The 19,799-nt window shown below is 45.9% G+C and overlaps 1 protein-coding gene across 2 annotated transcripts; it reads right to left on the bottom strand.

The window, feature by feature from the left end:
- Nucleotides 1-1,395: 1,395 nt before the first annotated feature.
- Nucleotides 1,396-19,319, bottom strand: UPK1B (uroplakin 1B). 2 transcript variants are annotated; one of them, XM_008708216.2, is made up of 7 exons: nucleotides 19,067-19,319; nucleotides 17,825-18,025; nucleotides 14,923-14,997; nucleotides 14,114-14,236; nucleotides 11,627-11,806; nucleotides 7,061-7,144; nucleotides 1,396-3,189 (listed from the first exon to the last, which is right to left on the bottom strand). In XM_008708216.2, exons 1-7 carry the CDS (start codon nucleotides 19,133-19,135, stop codon nucleotides 3,139-3,141), a joined length of 783 nt encoding a protein of 260 aa, XP_008706438.2. In that variant the 5' UTR covers nucleotides 19,136-19,319; the 3' UTR covers nucleotides 1,396-3,138. The 2 variants fall into 2 exon arrangements, with proteins under 2 accessions (XP_008706438.2, XP_008706437.2); XM_008708215.2 differs by lacking the exon at nucleotides 1,396-3,189 and having other exon boundaries at nucleotides 6,481-7,144.
- Nucleotides 19,320-19,799: the final 480 nt, after the last annotated feature.

Here is a 19,799-nt window from a genome sequence, read left to right as displayed (position 1 = left end):
TGGAGGTTTGAGAGGGGATTGGCTTTTCAAACTCACATGACTATTATTTGTTCTTTCTCTTCTTCATCAATAGCCAGGAAGTACCTGATGTGCTGTTTAGATTCAGAACGGTTTCTGTTTATTCCAGCTCATGTGGGAAAAAAAGTTACAGGGCTTACAAACCTGAGTATTAGGCCTTTCTTTTTTTTCTCTTTCTTTCTTTCTTTCTTTCTTTCTTTCTTTCTTTCTTTCTTTCTTTCAAGATTTATATATTTATTTTTAGGGGTGGGGAGGGAGAGAATCCCAAGCAGACTCCTCCTCCCCAGCTGAGCCCAGAGGGGACTCAATCCCAAGACCCCAAGATCACCACCCAAGCTGAAACCAAGAGCCCGTTGCCTGACTTAGCGACCCAGGTGCCCTGAGCAGTAGGCTTCTTAACATTCCCTGTACACAGCCCACCAGGAGCCTGAGTGGCAACCTGGAGGAATCAGCTAACCAAGAGACCGTGATGACCCATCTGGCATTGCAAACAAGTAAAACCTACCCCAGAATCAGCCTGACCCATTTCTGGTGTCAGGTCGTAATTGTTCTTTGTGTACCTGATAAGCAGGCCATGGTCTGTTGGAGAAGTGGCATTTTCTCCGAGATGCTTTTGTCTGGGTGGATCTCGAGCCCAGCAACCTGCCAGCTTCCCAGAGCCAGGCGCCCCTGCTCTCCTTCCAACCCCTGGTCTAGTGGGGCTGGAGGTGGCTTTGGTGAGGCTGGACCTGGCTCTCACCCTGAATGGTGGTTCGAGTCCCACTATGAGCCCCACTTCCAGTCCCAGAAGCCAGAAGGAAGAAGGGGAAGGCTGGGCTTATATGGAAGGTGGAGAGGGATGGAAGCAGGAATCAGGCAGAGCGGAAATTGCTCTGAAGTTAGACTGACGACCCCTGGCACAGAACGCACAGGAGTCCTGAATGGCTGGACTCTCTGCAGAGGAGTCCTCGGGCCTGGGTTTGTCTCAGCTGAAAGGTATGTCCTCCCCAAGTGTTGGTGGCCTGGACATAGTGGATACGTGAGTTCAGGGCCTTATTTGGTTTGGGGGTAACAAAAACCTGTCTACATTTACAGTGGAATTTGCACCTTCTCCGAAAATGAGGCTGAGGCTCCACTAGGAATCTAGCTGGAGAGGGGACAAGGGGCATTGACTAAAGGCCTGTGTTCTTTCAAGGTACTTCTTGGTAGAGAAGGCAGGAGGTAAGATTTAGAGAGCAGCAGGAGGACCATCTTACCCCCATGACAGCTCTTCCTGCTCCCACTGCTGCCTTGGATTCCACTAACCAGAGATCAATTTCCAGTTATCAGTGAAAAATCCACAGAGAAGATTAAGAGAGTGGAAACTAGTTGTCACTCACCCCTTAGTATGAATTAGTCTGCACAAAGCCTTTCCCTTAACCTAGCTGAGATCCAATCACAAGGAGAATGGAATTTTGTGGGTAGGCAGAGTTTTGGAGCATGCACAAAGCCCTAGAGGGGAGGTAGGAGTGGATTTGGGGCAGACTTCGCTCAGCCAGCACAGAGCGTGAGGCACTGGAAAACCTGGTTAGCAGTGGAAGAAAAAGGCATCAGAACACATGGGAGGCATTTCAAAGCTTGGCCCAGAGTAATCTGTCTCTTTCTCTCTTCTCAAAGACCATGGAGAGAAGTTTCTCAGCTAGTGCAGGTGTCCTTTATCCTGACACCCGGAGCACTCTCCTGGAGAGACAAGTGAGGCAGGGGAGGGGCAAGCCGGTTGGGAGTCAGGACAGGAGCCTGTGGCCCCCTATCCTGGGAATTAGGGATCAGGCTGCTGTCCCAGCTTTTCCAGCAGGTGCATGGCACTCCTCCCTTGTCCCTCCCTACCCCGGGGCTCAACCTAAGTCACCGAACACCAGGGTGTGGGATCGGCGCACTCCTTGTGACTGAGTTGGCTGTGAGTAGGACCTGAAGAAAACATCCATTTCCTTCATAGGGGCCATAGTTCACAGTTGGAAGTTCGGGATGCTTCCGTTGCAGGAGGAAAAGGATTGAGGAGCCGGAGCTCCATCCCCACTACTGGGCCAAGTGCAGCAGGAGTGAAAAGTTTCAACCATCTAACCGTACAGCAAGGTTGCAGGGCATCGGCAGGAAACCTCACCCGATTGCGTTTTCCATCTCCTAAGTGTTGATTCCCATGAGCCTAAAAGGCTCTTCTGTTGGAACACTCATTTTGTTACCCTTGTATGTGACCAGTTATGCCACTGGTAAAAACATAAGAAAAGGAACATATTTAAAAGCCCTTTTTATTTATAAGACTAGACAAATATTGAATTGTAAGAATTTCTTTCAGGACCACCAAGGAAACAGTTCAGAAGAGAAATAATTTGACAGTAGCAGAAATGACCATAAGTCACATATCTAATATCCAGCTTGCTTCTCTCTTGTTTGAAAGGTGTTTCCGTTTGAGACTCGTAAATACATGACAGGCCCCTACTTTGTCCCCAAAAGTCCACATACTTTTAATTAATGGGAGAACTGAGCTTAATACCCACATGTCACGCTGCCATGTCTGAGAGGAAGTTTCAACCACTATTAGCTCAAGTTTGGGCATCATCCTGGAGAATAAAAGGGTCCTAAGGGGGCATTAAGGGAATCACTTGAGTCTGTATAGATGGGAGCCACCATAGAACAAAGGCCAAAGATCTCTCTCAGCAACCTTTTCCTTAGTTCTCTGGCTTGAGCAAGGCTGAGAAGAATGAAAGCTGTTGCAAGTCTCTCTTAGAAAGTAGTGAGAAATACACGCAACCTTGCTGTCCAAATACGGACTTGGCTTTGCTGTGATAACACTGGTTCTTGCGAGTGTTTTTATGCCCCCAAATTAAAAGTAAGCAGGGATGGAAGTAGTTATTGACTTTCTAAAGTCTCCCTTTCCTAACGTCTATAAAAATGTTGCAGAACCCTAGACCAGGCTGAAAACACTAGTGAGAATTTTGAGAGTCTGAGAGCCCAGGGGAACACCGCACCAACTGACTCGGCAGTGTGAGCACGAAGGCACAGGGCCCCCTCGGGGCGCAGATGTGGGCTGTCCTAGGAGAGCTCACTTGCAGCACCGGGTCCAGAGTCACTGGAGGAAGGTGGTGGGGTGGTGACACTTTGTTCTTAATATTCAATTCTGCTCCAGTAGAACATGGTACCCAGGAGAACCCAAAACTAGAATACAAAGGGAAAAAAACACACGAAAATAAGGAATTGTTTTAGAAACAATTCATACTTGGGGAAAAAAGGATGTTAGGTTCACTCAGGCTTAGATGATGCTGATTTTTTAAGAGTAATCTCACCTTAAGAAACTTCCTGGGGCAGAGGTAATTAAGCTGCCAGTCAGTGATAGCTTCTCCATTCCCCACTTTCTTGCCCCAATCTGCCCTAGACTTCCCTGTCTGCTGGGGTTTCTCCCCTCACATCTGTGCTAAACTAGCCCGCTGGGGAAATTCTTTCCTCTTCCCAGCAGGCTAATGACCTTCCAGTGGATTCTTATTTCTTGTATGTACCATTTGGAGGTACGAGTTTCTTGCTTTCTGCTATTGAAACTCTCCTCCCACAAACCCCCTCTTTTCCCAAAAATGCCTGTGACCTGGAACAGCTGCCCCTGAAGAATGCCACAGAACTCAAGGTATTTGACGTGGGCGAGGGCTTAGAATATCTCTGTTCTGAGTGAGCTGCGACTCACTCCCTGCATCTGGAAAGTAATGATAATATTCTCCATCCGCCCCCTGAGTTAGACGACGGAACGAGAAAGAAATACTATGCTCACTAATGTCTGATGTTTATTGACAACTTACTATACATCAGACACTGTTCTGAGTGCTACACGTACAAGTCCACTGAATGTTTCCAGAGCCCTATGAAGAGACCAAGGCGCAAAGAAGGTAAGGAACTTACCCTAGGAGACTGGCTCCCTACCTAGCTACTGTTGTGGGGATTTAATGCTAAAAGTATTGGACATGATGCCTTGTCCATAGCAGGCCCTCAATACATTTAGTTCCTTTTGCTTCCCTCTTTTGAATTTCAAGGAGACTTTACTAGATTCAGAGTCCATTCAATGCTTGTGGAAATGTCAAGTGTTTCAACTGGTCTGGAGTTTAAGAGCCTTTAAACATTATCCCACAGTTCCTGCTAGCATGGCACAGATAGAAACTTCACTGTTACCATTTTCCATTGATTCAACAAACTATCAAGCACCAGCTATGTGCACTGCTAGGCCCTGGGGATACAGAGGGCAGCTGGTTCCCAGGCTTTTGACAGAGACAAATACATCGTAGCGGAGTGACGGTGACATGACGGAGGTGTGTGGGGGGTGTTGCAGGACTTCCTGAGGGTGGGTGAGGAACCACAGAAGAGCTCTCAAAGGACTTCACTTTCCCTTCCTGCCTGCCTCACTGAGCTGCTCACGCTGAACCCAGCATTTCCTCAAGTGTGGTGCACCAACACCCAAGGGACCCTTGGGGGTGTGCCGGATGTCAAGACCATTTGCATAACAATATTAAGACTTTATTTGCCCTTTTCCCTGTTTTCCACATTTGTACTGATGGTGCAAAAGCAGGGGAAGGTAAAACTGCGGGCAACTTAGCAGGATTCGAGGTAGAGGCACTAAACAGTGGTAGTAGTCTGTGTATTCTTCACTGCTATGTACGTGCAGCAAGAGAAAAGGCACCTTAAGAGATTTGGAGTTTTAGAATTTTGAGATTGTTTTTGATGAAGCAGTAAGAATTACTAATTTTATTAAATGTTCACCTTTGAATATACATCTTTTTTTTTTTTTAAGATTTATTTATTGGGGCGCCTGGGTGGCTCAGTCAGTTAAGTATCTACCTTTGGCTCAGGTCATGATCCTGGGGTCCTGGAGGTCAGCCCTGGGTGGGGCTCCCTGCTCAGCAGGGAGTCTGCTTCTCCCTCTGCCCCCTCCTCCGTTCTGCTCTCTCATTCTTTCTCTCAAATAAATAAATAAAATCTTTTTTAAAAAAGATTTGAGAGACAGCGCACATGTGCTCATGCACGGGGGAGGGGGAAGGAAGAGGGCAGGGGAACCCAACATGGGGCTTGATCTCACGACCGTAAGATCACGTGAGCTGAGTGGAAATCAAGAGTCGGACACTTAACCAACTGAGCCACCCAGGTGCCCCTGAATATACATCTTTTTAATATTCTTGCAACGGAAAGTATGCATAAAGCAGTTTTGTTGAAAGCTGAGATCTGAGGGTTGTCTTAAGGAAAAGCACTTGTGTGATTGTTTGAGTTGTATCCTGAACTAGCCATTTTTTTTTAAGATTTTAATTTTATGTATTTGAGAGAGAGAGCATGAGGGGGGAAGGGTCAGAGGGAGAAGCAGACTCCAGATCATGACCTGAGCCGAAGGCAGTCGCCCAACCAGTTGAGCCACCCAGGTGCCCCAAGCCATTTTTTTTTTTTTTAAGATTTTATTTATTATTTGAGAGTGAGAGCACCAGCTGGGAGAGGCAGAAGAGGGGCAGAGGGAAAGGGCTGAGCAGGGAGCCCGACATGGGGCTCACTCCCAGGACCCGGGGGTCAGCACCTGAGCCAAAGGCAGACGCTTAACGAGTGAGTGATCCAGGCGCCCCCGAAATAGCCATTTTTTCATGAAACATGATTTTTACTTGAAAAAATGACTAACAGACAAGCTACAGTTATTCAGATGGGATGTTTGGCAGACACTGTCTCAAAAATTTACAAAGTGAGTCTGCTACTTCCAAGGAAAACAACTGACAATATTTGTTGCCAGTGATCCATTTGGGCACTCAAGCAAAAATCAGGCAACTTGTTTCTGTCCTGATGGGTTGATAGCATCCCCATGATTAAGGGCCTTTCCAATGTGGCAATAGCAACGAATGTGATTTCTTGGTATTGGGTAAAGAATTCAGCCAACGTTTGGAAGATCAGCATAACATAGTGAACCAATATTTTCCCAAATGACCAATGCATGATGTTATAGAATCATGAATGGGTAAAAAATTTCTGCAAATTGTAAGACAAACCAATGTGAATGTATTTTAATACAATAGAGTCTGAAAAGTTTGTTGACATAGTTTTAGATTCCACATTGCAACTAACCTTTAAGAAACTGCTAGTTGTCAAGTTTTGTGTAGTACTGAAGAAGAATATTCACAATTACCCTTGGATAAGGCTATCAAAACATTCTAGTTTTTTTCAACTACCTATCAGTGTGAGGGTGGATTTTCTTCAAATCCTTCAACCTAAGCAACGTACCATAACAGATTAAGTGAAGAAGCAAATATGAGGACCCAGCTGTCTTCTATTAAAACCAGACACTGAAGATACTTTTAAAAATGTAAAACAATGCTGCTTTTCTATTTTTTGTTTTGGAAAATAGTCACTTTTTTCCACAAAAATATATTGTTAATGCTAACATGTAATTAGTTTATTATTGTTATTTCAAATGAATTAATAAGTATTTTTTAAAATTCTGAGTTAATTTCCATTAGGGTAAATATAAATAGATATAGCCCCCATAAATAAAAGCTTGTTGGAGTCCTCAATAATTGTTGAGAGTGTAAAAGGGTTCTGAAAGCAAAAGTTTAGAACTGCTTCCCAAATGTGATGGCTCTTCACCCTGACAGCAAATTAGAATCATATGGAAAAAAGGAAATGCTTTTTAACGTCTGGGTCCTGCGCCTGGATCCGCTGGATCAGAATCTCAGAGGCTGGGGCCCAGGCATATTTTCTTTTCCCCAAGCTTCCCTAGGAAGTGGTCTCTAACCACTGAGCGATCTTCGGTATCTATAATAAACTAATGAGATCTGGAGAGCAGGGGTAGCAAGCAAGTGCTTTCCCGTCAGCGGGTGGATGTGGCGGGTAGGGCACATCCCTTCTCCTAGGGGGATATGAACACCCTGCCCACCAACGGAATCCACGGTCCTTGGCCTGACGCCAACAGCTTCCTGCCCAGCCCTCAGGTCTGAGGTTTTGTTTCCAGACTGCTAGTGTGGTTGGGTTAACCAGGGGCAATCTCAAGTTCTCTCCTTCGCATGGGCAGGGAAATACTCACAGTCCAGCAGAGAATGGCGAATCCAAACCAGGCCACCCCCCAGGCGTGTCGGTTCATCGGTCCAGAGATGAGTTCATAGCATCCCTGGAGAGACAGGTGATCCCACGTGGGTGTGAGAGGAGCCAGAGAAAAAGATGTAAGGGGTGGGCAGGAAAGCAGATTTCTACCCAGATCAGTACTATTCCAAAGTCTAGTTTACATAACCAGGCTCTTTCCACGTCCCCGTGGACAGCCGGCTGTTGATGGGCTGTGCTGAGGGAATAGAAACAGTCCTGTTCAATAACTACTTCATATCACGTTCTTTTGTGTCTTTATCACTCAGGCTAACAAAGGTGCTGCTGTTTTAGGCTAATGTTTTTTCATACTGAATACGTGGGCAATGTATTCTTTTTTTTAAATTGTAGTATAAAGTACAATATAAAGTATTCTTAATAAAATTTGAGTATTTTTTCTCTCCCTACAGATTTTTTTGATTTTTTTTGAGAGCAGAGTTACCTTTTGTTTGTTCTTAAAAGTGCTTCTGATCTATGAAAATCAAAGGGTTTTTTTTTTTTAAACCATTAAAGGAACTCCTATTTCATGCTGTCTGAATTCTCATTTGCTATCATATTTCAATATTTCTTTATTGGATTCTAGTAAGACATTGAAAAGCCACAGTGTGCGTGCAAGCGATTCATTTTTGATTAATCAAAGCAAGCATGCATGCCGTAATCCAGCGAGCTTTTACATGCGGCACACTCTGTCCCAGTCGCCATGCGAAGTGCTGGGGTGACGCACATGCGTGGGGTTAGAGCTGCCCTCTGGGGGACCTGTGCTGACGCCCTGGGGAAGTCTAAGCAATGCGGCAGCCAGGTGGTTCCATGGACCACTGAGGTCCGGAGGGAAATGTCCTCAAAAGGCTGACCTTTTGGCGAGGCCCTGCCCAGGCGACCACTTGAGGTTCCATCTTTCTGGCCCTGCTCCAGGCCCTTGTTAACCCACTTACGCGCCCTGACTTTGCTAAGCCTTTATGTCCCCCCATTTACCCTTCTCTATCTACGTTACAGGCATCTCTGTTCACCTACGCGCTCAAGTAAAACTTTTGGAATGATCTCTGTTCCTGTCCATTATCTCTAACTGTTCCTTATCCAACATCATATACTTAAGCAAGACCTTTTGGGTCTACTTTAACAATATATCTCAAATGCAAACACGTATTGCTTCCTGCTACCGCCTTGGTCCACAATGGTCTCACTCCAGAATTACTACAACCTCCTCTTAACTTTGTCTCCCTGGGGCCCGAGTCTGCTGTCGGCACCCTCCTTAGCTTTATACAGTGCCAGAGGGATGCTTGTAAAACATAAATCAGATCACTGCAAATCCCTGCTCAAAACAAATGGCTTTCCCCCATTCTTAAAATGAAATTCTGAGTCCTCCCAGCAGCCCTGTCTGACGAGGCTCTGCCTCTCCCTCTGAGCCTGGCATCCTCTCCCAGAGGCTGTTTCCCTGTAAAGCTAATGAGCTTAAGCTTCAGGGCTGCTTACTTACCAAGACCAATTCAAGGCCCTGTACCTAATTTTTTTTTCCTAAGGAGGGATCCTTCCATAGAGATTCAAGCCCTACAAAATCTAAATCATCCTCGCCTTCTACTCTTCCTTCTCTCATTCTGGCCTTGCCATGCGGATGTCCTTGGTGTTCCTCTAAAAAGCTAAGACCGCTCCTACTTAGGGCTTTGCACCTGCTGCTTCCTTTACTTAGAACTCTCTTCCCCAGTCTTTTTTAAGTGAGCGTCTCATATCCTCACTTGATTCAGAACTCTGTGCAAGTGTTATCCCAACGAAGTCTTTCTTGACTACCATAGAGAAAAACACTCTTTCCCCGTCATTCCTGTATACTTGCCCCACTTTACTTCCGCTCATGGCATTTATCACTACCTGGAATTTATCATGTATTTGTTTGGTAACTTGTTTGGTGTCTCTCTCTCACACTACGGTACAAGTGTGAGGGCAGGGATCTCATTGTGCTCATTGCTGAATCTCTAGAACCCAGCACGAGTACCTGGCACATAGTAGGCACCTAATAAACATTGATAGAATGAGCTGATTCCAGCAGGAGCATCTGTGACACCGTAGCTCACAAGCCCTCCTATATCCATTACTCATGGGTCCTCCTGACAACCCTGGGAGGGGTCGTTTGTCCTAATATGTACCCATAGAACCCACTTATGTCAGGTGCCAGACGCTGGGCTGGGCATTCAGCGGTGACAAGACAGACATGGGTATTGTTCTTACGGAACTTACAGACAAAAGCCCCAGTTTTTTCACCTCTTCTAATTTAGTTCCTTCGCATGGTGCTTTTTTTTTTTTTTTTAATCATTGTAATGGTGCTTCCCTTGATCTTCTTTAGTTCTGTGATAAGGTTCCTGAGGTACAACGATCAGAATTTGCACATAGCATTTCTGGGGCAGATGGACCCGAGTAAGGATATCTGCATCTGACATGCTATGGGCAATTCTGGTGAGTTTCTGTTTTCCCCACACCTATGAGGACTTCCCTAATTTTGTTAGCCTTCATTTATGCAATGTGCATTTTGAAAACTACAATGTGGATATGAAAAAGAGAGTCATTCCCCTCTTCCATCACCCACCCCCCCAAACATTTCCCAGTGCCTGCATTGGGCCAGCAGTATGTGAAGAACTGAGACGCAGAAGTGAGTAGTGTACAGTCCTCGAGGAGACGCAGAAAAAATGGACTTGTGAGCAAATACCTACGATATGGATCCAGGCGTCAACTGCAATAGTAGCAGTAAAGGATAGGAAGTACTGGGCGACGTATTTAACTTGGTGGGAAGGGATTGCTATAGGAGAAGTAGCAGGACCTGTAACTCAAAAAGAAGGGTGGTGTGTGGGAATCTGGGGCACAGGGAGAGGGAGAAGTGGAAAGGACGAGTAGGTAAGAGTATGTTGAGGGTGAAGAATGAGTGAGATCGAAGAGGAGGAGCACGGGGAGCTGGGGACAGAGAGAGGAATTTCAGGTGCAGGACTCGGGTAGGGGAGTAGGGTTGTGTGATGGTAAGTTTGTAGTTGTGCTGTAGCTGGTGGGGAGAGGAGGTAGAAAGGTTACGGACAGGTGAGGCCAAGAAACCTCAAGGGAGGGGGTGGGAAGGGTTGTCAAAACTCATGGGGAGGTCCCTCGCTGCTGGAAACATCACATGTCCTAGGGAGATCACCTGATTATCTGAGGGCAAATACCCTATTCTGTCCCTTTCACAGAGACGATCCAGTTTATATGCAATGCAATCCGATCAAGATACGTTTGTGTGGGTCCGGGCCAAGGTTGAAATACTGAAAGCATGTATTACTCCCGAGAGTGATCATTAGGCTGCGTGTTGTGATTAGAAGGAGTACGTTTAATTGTTAGAGCGGTCTGAACGTAAGCGATTGAAATGACACCGGACGGCCTCGCTGAAAAGGTAGATAGGGTTGCTTTGACGGACTCTGCAGAAGAATCCGCACCGCTCCCATGCCCTTTTCTGGATGAATGCAACCGATCCTCGTCCAGGCACCCTCCCGGCGATGGCACGATCTTCAGCTGTTCGGTGACCTTCACTCTGAAAGCGCGCTCTGTATTGTTTACTCCAGGACTAAGGAGCCTGATGTTTCTCAATATTTAATGAACTGGCACACAACCAGCTTCCCTCAAAGTGGTACCTCGCAAAGCAGTGTAAGTATTTCGGAGGCTGACTACAAGTATAGGAGAATTCTCCTCAGGCTTTTTGGGACTATTTCCAAGTTCTTTCTTGGCTTACAGTCTGGGCTCCAGAGCCAGATGGCTTGGGTTTGAATTCTGACTCAACCATTTACTAGCCGAGTGACCTTGGGCAAGGTACTTATATCTCCATGTCTCAGTTCCTCGTCCATAAAATACGAATCACACTGGCACCTACATTTGAGCCTTAAATGAGTTAATATATGTTATGGCACTTGGAGTGGCATCTGCCTTAAGTAAGTACTCAGTACATGTTAGTTTTCAGGATCATTATATCGTTCTCATCAGGCTGGAAACACTGTCTCAAAAACCATCTGTATATAAACTGCCTTCTACCCAAATCATCGACTTCATATTCAATTAAGACTATCCTATATTGCCACTGAATAATGAAGGCAGTTGTACAATTACTCCATTTACCGTCAGCCATTGCCATTGCTTTGGCACTAGAAGAACATTCTTTTTGTATACACCCCTTCCGATTTACATTTTGCAAAAATAGAACAAATCTTTGTTTAATGGAAATCGTGTCTGAAATATCAAGTCTATATTCTCCTGTACAAATAGTCTGCATTTAAACAAAGTTGGACTTTGCTATCGCAATTCTCAGGTTCCGTTAATTTTATTACAATGTCGATTTTCCCCAGAACAGCCCTAGATTAGCATCCGCATTTTACTGACCGAGAAAGAAAGAGCTGACATGAGGTTTAGGAAGAAGGATGCAGAGTTCTTCATGAGAGACCTTACCTATAGTTAGCCAGTATTTCCCTCATAAAGAACAGAACACGGTTCTGGCAGGTGTCGGGCGGGGAGGACTCACCTGCTGGTGGTAGTAACCAGGCACCCCTAGTTTGCAGGCCTCCAGGTTGAGAGGTTCTTTAAGATTGGTCATCACACAGCACTGACGAGGCCAGGGATAGTCGGCATCGTTATTCACGGTCCGGAAGGCAGACGTATATTTCTGCCAGTCTGATGGACCATTTACACCACAGCAGTGGTCCTGTCAGCAGAGGACAGAGACAAAATTCTCTTCCATGCTCCTTGCTAGAACATCAATGTAGCCACTGAGATTTTATGGTGAAAGAAGATATGGAAAGTGTACCGTATCTTACACTTACTAGAATTCCCCAAACAAGAGCTGAGGGTATCGCTAACCTATGTTTTAGAGCCTACAAAATACTTCAACATTTGTTACTCTGCCAGCCACTAATGAGCTCTGTAACCTCTGAGGGGTTCAACTCCCTACTGTGCCTCATTTTCCTTCACTGTAAAACATGGCCTTGTTTCCTTCACACAGTCTGTGGTCCTCAGAATTCCTGTGAGGATTAAATTAGCTAATGTGCCTGACCTGTCTAGTACAGTGCCTGACTCATAGCAAACCCTTGATTATCATTAATACTAATATCTTGATACAGCAATGGGAGGGAGGTATGATTATTCTCATATGACAAATGAGCAAATTGAGAGTCAGAAAATTAAAATTTTTAGCGGTGAAGAAGTGATGAGTAATTCTTCTTGTTTTACATTTCTGTACTTTTCACATTTTCTAGAGTAGTTGTGTATTACTTTTATAATGGGAGGAAATAAACTGGAAAAAAATGACCCAAACCTGGTGGCACACAGCTACGCCTCTACATAGGAGAGGAAGAGCAAGCAACACATAGCTAATATCCTCACCCTCTGGATACAGTTGAGGAGAGAGGGTAAAACATACTTCATACCACTATCCTTCCTTTGTAGAAATTCTGCTAAAATGTTTCAAGGGAAGAAGTTAAAATGACAGACCCCTCTCAACTTTCAGAATGAATTACTTTCAAATAAAGTTGATGGTAAATCAACTGTCTTTATTTTTATTTTATTTTATTTATTTGAGAGCAAGAGAGAAAGAGGGCACAAGCAGGGTGGGGGGCAGAGGGAGAAGCAGACTCCCCACTGAGGAGGGAGCCCAACACGGGGCTCAATCCCAAGACCCTGGGATCATGACCTGAGCTAAAGACAAATACTTAACCAACCGAGCCACCCAGGCACTCCAAATCAGCTGTCTTTAAAGCATATCCTATTTTGCCACTGGATTATGGAAAATATCTTGCTAAGAAAAATAATTATCCTGTATTTAGATCTGGGCTTTTTTTGGGAAAAAAACGGTTAAGTTCAGACTGGGTTTTTAAAAGTTAGTAAGAAGATTTTTTCAGATGTGTAGGCATTTGCATTTTCATTTGAAGAGCTTAGTTCTTGCTAGCAGAGTGGGAAAAGTACATGACCTATAGTCAGAAGAGTGAGAGAAAGTAAAAAAGTGCCAGTGAATCAGAGGTCCTCATGGGGTAAAAAGAATGACTGGAATGGGAATATTCAGATAAATGTAGGAAGGGATAGAGGATTGAGGGTAAAGAGACATCAAAGAGGGGGCAAAGCCTATAAGGGAGTTTGCTGATGATGTGCTGTGTGCCAGGGGAGGGGGAGGGGAGGCAGGGGGCGGTGTGAGAGTTGGGTCAGATTCGGGCTTATGTAGGGATAGACATTTACATACATAAGGCAATGTAAGGGTAACAGTGGATAGTCTGAAAGGCTTGGATTTTTGATGATATTTAAGGTAAATTTGCATATAAGGTATGATGGCCAGTTATAGAAAAGTGGGCAATCAAGTCAAGTCATAGCCCATGGTTCTTGGCAGCACTAGCCCTTCAGTAATAAAGAAGCAAAATAGGCAATAATTGCCACTTGAGTTCTCTGTGATGCAGAGGAAGCAAACTCATTCTTTCAGTGTAAGTGATGCTTGAGTTCTAAGAGGCAGTGTGTGTGATTTATCTAAATTTCTTAACAGTCATTATCCCTAAATGGAAGTTAATCAACATCATGGCTCGAAAATAAAAGATCTAGGGGTCCCCCTGAGTGATGTACACACAAGAGGAATAGACAGGAAGAATAAATGAACTTGCCTATGTCCTGTCTCTTTTGTTCTTTTCTCCTTTTTTTTTTTTTTTTTTTTTTGAGAGAGAGAGAGAGAGAGCAAGTCTGTGTGAGCAGGAGGGGTGGGACAGAGGGAGAGGGAGAGAGAGACTCTTAAGCAGGCTCCATGCCCAGCCTGATGCAGGGCTCTACCTCATGACCTTGAGATCATGACTGGAGCTGAAATCAAGAGTCAAGACACAACCGACTGAGCCACGCAGGCGCCCAGTCCAGTCTCTTTTTGAACGAGACCGCCCTAGAGGCTGTGATCCCCACTCTTTGGCTTCACTCCGCACTATACCTCACTCCCGGATACTGGTTTAGGTACAGAATGCTATCTCCCCAAGACTGCCGGCATTACCTGGAGCATGAGTCTGTCCCAGGTCTTGGTGACTCCGTTATTCTTCCATTGGTCATCATTGTTTGGAGGGCTGTTGTTTTGGTACCTCTCCAGCATCTGTTTCAGGAAGAGGTTGGGTGTGAACTATGGAGGGAGGAGACAAAAAAAGGAGAGTTAGCACACTCATCCCCAAGGAAGAAAATGATTTGCTCAGCCTGTTGCTAGGGGCACTGAACAGTGTCTCCCGGAGTAAAACTGTTTGCAGAGGCACTGAGAAGCCGTGGGGCGGGGGTGAGGCTGCTCTGGAAGGCTGAAGTCTCCATGAAGGGAGAAGACACCCCTCACCCCCATCTTCAAAGAAATCCCAGTGAGACCAGGGTGAGCAGGCATTTTAGAGCGGCTTAGGCTAGGAAATGGAACAGGAGAGAAGGCAAGATGCTGAATTGAGAGGAAGTCTTAGATGTGGTGGGTTATTGGCCATCCTGTGGGAGGGCAGAGTGGGCAGAGCACAGCCGTGTAAACTTGGGCCCGGGAGTTACTCTGCCTGGACTCAAGATTCTTCTCTTTCCCTTACCAGCTGTGTAACCTTGGACAAGTTACTTTGCCTTTTTAAGTCTCATTTCTTTATCTAAAAAGTGACCATTGTGATAATACCTATTTCAAAGAGTTATTCTGAGGATTAAGGAAACTTGTATAATTAATATTAATGCACATATTAGAGTGCCTGGTACAGAGTAAGGGCTTAATACATGTCAGCTATTGTATTGTTATGATGATAATGACAACTCCTGTGATCATTTTCGCTCTGCGCTTTTTGCGATTGTACTCACGAAGTCTCGTTGTGTCGCCGCTGTGATACAAGACGCCACTTCAAAGCCGTATACTATAAACATCAGAATGAAATACTGGAAGGGAAACAAATGGGGGAAAAAATTACATTTATCTCCAAAGAGAGAGTTTAAAGAAAATAAACTGCTACTTTTTCCAGCACATTCATCTAAGTATTAACCATCTAATTATTCACGTAATTATTCAACAACCCCTCGTTGATCAGCTGTTTGGAGCAAGACTTGGTGGCAGGTGCTAGTCAGCTCAATTCCCTCCTTATGCCCAGAGAACAGATGACTATTGAATACAGAGCTTTCTCAGCCCAGTACCTTGCATTTCTATTTTAACTGAGAAAAACAAACACAAGAGAATGAACTGATGTGTGCGCGCACGCGTATGCACGCGTGTCTCTGTGTGCGTGTGCGTGTGCGTGTGTGTTGGTTCGATGGCTGGCAAGAGAGTCCTGGTGGGTCAGACACTACATAGAGCTTCATAAATCCCTCTCGCTGACGGCAATTTTCTTTATGGTTTACCGAAACCTTAGAATTACGGAGGTCAGAAGATCGTGTTTAACATCCATCGCCGCTCCTGACAAGGGTCCAGGCCGACCAGAGAGGAGCGGGCGCGTCCGGGTACACAGCCCTTTGTCAGCACTCTTCTCTCAGCCCCCAGCCTTCCAGGTACCGGTCAGGCCAGCGGAACGCACCTCACTGTGTGGTGCCGTTGTGTGTCTGTGTGCCGTTGTGTGTCGCACGATGCTTCCCCACCACACTGTCTCTATTAATGACTGAAAAATATCTGAACAGCACGTGGCCTCGATCTGGGGTGGGAACTCTTTGCAAGGGTCTGTCTCTGCTTTCCTCGGTCTTGCATATCCGCTTTGGGGCCCCGGGTTCTTCTAGGGAAGGGGCGCCGCAGTCGGTGTGGGTGGCGGAGGGCAAGGAACGCTGTGCTCTCTCCCCCGGGGGATGGCTCTCTGAGCAGGACGCTGGGCTGCCCTAACGACTCAGCGGCTCCTCACACAAGGGCTGTGGCCACCGTCAGAGGCCGCCTAACACTTGCTGCCTTGTTTCTTGTCAAGAGCCTTGGTGGTTGGGGGCACCTGGCTGGCTCAGTCCCTAGAGCATGTGACGCTTGATCTTGGGGTTGTGAGTTCAAGCCCCACCTCGGGTGTAGGAATTACTTAAAAATAAAATCCTTATAAGAAAAAAAAAAGAGCTTTGATGGCTCTTCTTTTTTCTTTTCTTTTTTTCTTTTTTTAAAAGATTTTATTTATTTATGTGACAGAGAGACAGCCAGCGAGAGAGGGAACACAGCAGGGGAGAGGGAGAGGAAGAAGCAGGCTCCCAGCCGAGGAGCCCGATGTGGGGCTCGATCCCAGAACACCGGGATCACGCCCTGAGCCAAAGGCAGATGCTTAACAACTGCGCTACCCAGGCGCCCCTCTTCTTTTTTCTTTTTTCTTTTTTTTTTTTTTGAAGATATTATTTATTTGTTTGACAGACAGACAGCAAGAGAGGGAACACAAGCTAGAGGAGTGTGAGAGGGAGAAGCAGGCTTCCCCCAAGCAGGGAGCCCGATGCAGGGCTTGATCCCAGGATCCTGGGAGACCTTAAGGACTGAGCCACCCAGGAGCCCCTGATGGCTCTTCTTAAAGGGGCCCGGAAACCCCTTACAGACACTCCAGAAAGGAGGCCCCAGGCTGCAGGGGTTTCTCCATCAGCCCCCAGGAAGGTGCCTTGCTCCTTCTGTTTGCAGGGCACGGTGAAGCATGTTCCCTCCTGGCTGTGTCAAGCATACACGGCTAGCCCAAAGGGAGACCAGGATGCAGGTGAAACTGTCTCTGGGGACACTTGCCCCTCCTCTCCCTTTCCCTGCATTCTTCTCCTCACCAGAAAAAGTGGGTGCTTTTGTCCTGGAATTAACTCATGCTAAAGGAATCAGAGAATGTAAAGGTTCTGCATTCCCTGGGTGCCAGGACAATGTTTAGATCGCAGGAAAAGTAAACCAACAAGCATCTTAAGTTGATGGGCTTGTTCCATAAAGATGTAACTCAGGTTCTGCAGCATTTGGGTAGGAGATTTATTTCAGGGAGGGGAGTGGGGGTGGGACCAGGACCGATCGCATTGTGAGAAACCATTGTCCTGAGCATGGGGCAGAGAACAGAGCTCTAGACCCGATGTCAAGGGTTCTTAGCTCTGCTGGCGGCAAACTGGCTTCCATCTACGCAGGCCAGGCATGCCCTTGCTGTCTGTGGCTAAGGGCAGAAGCCCGTCTGCAGGTGCACAGCGTTAGAGCCTCTGCAGGCAGGTGGGAGCTGAGGCTGTCCTCTACAGTGCTGTGCAGCAGGGTTTCCTAGGGTCCCTGAAAAGTAGACTGAATGCAAAATATACAAAATGCAGGTCGTTTTACAAAATCATCAGCCTTGAGCTCAAAAATGTCTGAAAAACCTCATGTTTTCTCTTTAAAAAATCATGCATATTTTGTACTTTATATCCTAAAATGCCAAAGATTAATAGGAAAACAATACTTTAGACTACTTATTGTCAAAAGAAAAAGATCTAATGATCATGTTCTCACTCTGTCTCTCCCTTGGCCTATGTAGCTCCTGGCTGTACCTGCTGGACATGTGCAGACACTGGGTAGTGAAGCACAGATCTAGAAAATACTCAAAAGGGTCATGCCCAGGTTTCTTCCCTGTGGGTTCCCTGTACTGGAATCTTCTGGACTTGCCATGTGGACAGGCTTCGCTGCAGGGGGAGTCTTAACCTCCTTCTCACTCCTCACCTGGCTCTCTCTGCTCCCACCTGCTCCACTACAAGCCAAATCACTGTCTTCAGGGAAGAGGAAACAGTCCATCACAATTGATCCCAGAGGCAACTGTAGAGAGTTTTAAGGTCTCACCACCAGAAGAATTTTCCTGTTGGATTTCATGATGCCTACAATGCCTAGAACGGACAGGCAGAAGAGGCAGATGCCGGTGAACATGCCAATCCAGGCTGCCCCGTAGATGTCATCATTGTCAGTGGCCTCAAGCAGCGGGTAGAGGCTGTGCTGGTCGGATACAAAGAAGATGCACTCTGCAGTCAGGGCAAGGCCGCACATCTGGGGGCAGAGGGCGTTCGGTCAGGCCAGTGGTCAGGAGAGCAGCATTGGGAAAGGGATGCAGAACAGTGGGGAGGGGGTTGTGAGAGAGACTCACTCTGTCCCTGCATAGGCTCAAAGCGATGGACTTAAACTCATTACCAGGAAACCAAACACCCCCTTCCATCCTGTTAATAAGTTGTATGCTTCCTCTCACATGTTGCTCTGTCTTATTGCTATTTAGGAAAAGATCCAGGCAATTTTAGACCATCTAGAGTCCTTGGGACATGAACCACTCAAGTGACATCTTCTTGTATGGAGATAACCTCCCACCCCCACTCCCACTGCCTCTCGCCCAAATTCCTGGATTATAATATTTAAACTAGTCCTGGTCATACTCATCCATGCCAGAGAACCATTGAGCATTCGGGCTGGAAGGAACCTTGGTGGTTATCTTTCCCACCCCCTGCATCTTATAGATGAGGGCTCTTGGCCTTGAAAGCCAATGACTTGTCCAGAGTCACGTGGAGTGGGAGGCCGGGCTGGGCCTAGAGCCAGTGATCCTGACTCTCGAGAGCTCGGTCAGGACACCGAGCCCACACAACCTGGACTCGGAGCCACTCTCACATCCTGTACTGGCCTCTGTGGGACAAGGATGTGTAAGTGCAAACATCTGTCCCCAACAGCCTTACCAGAAGAGTTCCACAGAAATCAAACAGGTGAAATACGAAAGAAACACCAAAGTGTGCATGTGGTGGGAATGTTTGGACACTGACCATGGTGGACGTGGTTTCTTTCAGATTCTTGCATGTTAAAGCTGGGAGGATAATATTTTATTTATTCTATTTTAAACCATGGTCTTTCAACATATTATGTAGTTACGTATGATTATTTATATAAGTTCTAGCTAACATATTTTACTAACACATTTCCTGGAATGAAGAAAAGAGAGAGGAAGCCAGTAATTATATCATTATTTTCCTTTAAACTCTCACTTTTGATTAATCCAAAAACTGTGATTACGGAAGGAACAGAATTTCCTGAAAAGTACTTGTTACTTACACCAACAATCACATTTCCAAAAATCAGCAGGCCCTGGAAGCAACGAACGGTGGAGTCGTCTTTGGCCATCTTAAGGATTTCACACAAGCTGGAGACACAGTGGAGAACATTACAACTGAATAGGACCAGGTGACAAATGCTGCTCCAAGTTCCACAACATGACTACGTCACACCATCACGGATCACCTTCTTGCGTTTGAAATCATCCAAACCAAAGTGAGGCAATCATTTAGCAAGGGCGGGAATTTGCTTACTAAGCTCAGGAATCACTGTAACTTTTTTTTAAATGTAATTTTATGAATAAGAATAAAAAGGAAAGCTTGCTGGAGTCTTATCAGTGACTTTCAGTGGTCCTTTAAGGTGTGGAATATACAGACTGCACGCGTCTACGTGATGAACTGCACGTCGACCAGGGCAGATGTGGAGTGCTGAGGACTGGGCAGGGGTCCTGGCATGGCTCTTCCTGCCCTCAGTCATGGCGAACTGAAACCCAAAAGGTAAACCCATGGCCAGAGTTGGCAGATGGGGCCCATATGGACTACAGGCAGCTGTTAAAAGCCATTATCATCAGAATATTTTGTTACCTTCACAAATAGTTGGCAATTTAAAAAGTACCCTGTTTATTTACCCAAAGGATACAAAAATACAGATTCAAAGGAGCACCTGTACCCTGATGTTTACAGCAGCATTATCAACAATAGCCAAACAATGGAAAGAGCCCAAATGTCCATCA

The sequence above is a fragment of the Ursus maritimus genome, unplaced genomic scaffold, assembly GCF_017311325.1.
Source record: "Ursus maritimus isolate PB19 unplaced genomic scaffold, ASM1731132v1 scaffold_4, whole genome shotgun sequence".
NCBI classification, from domain to species: Eukaryota; Metazoa; Chordata; class Mammalia; order Carnivora; family Ursidae; genus Ursus; species Ursus maritimus.
Note: the sequence above shows the minus strand (reverse complement) of the source record. Positions and strands in the feature narration are given on the sequence as shown.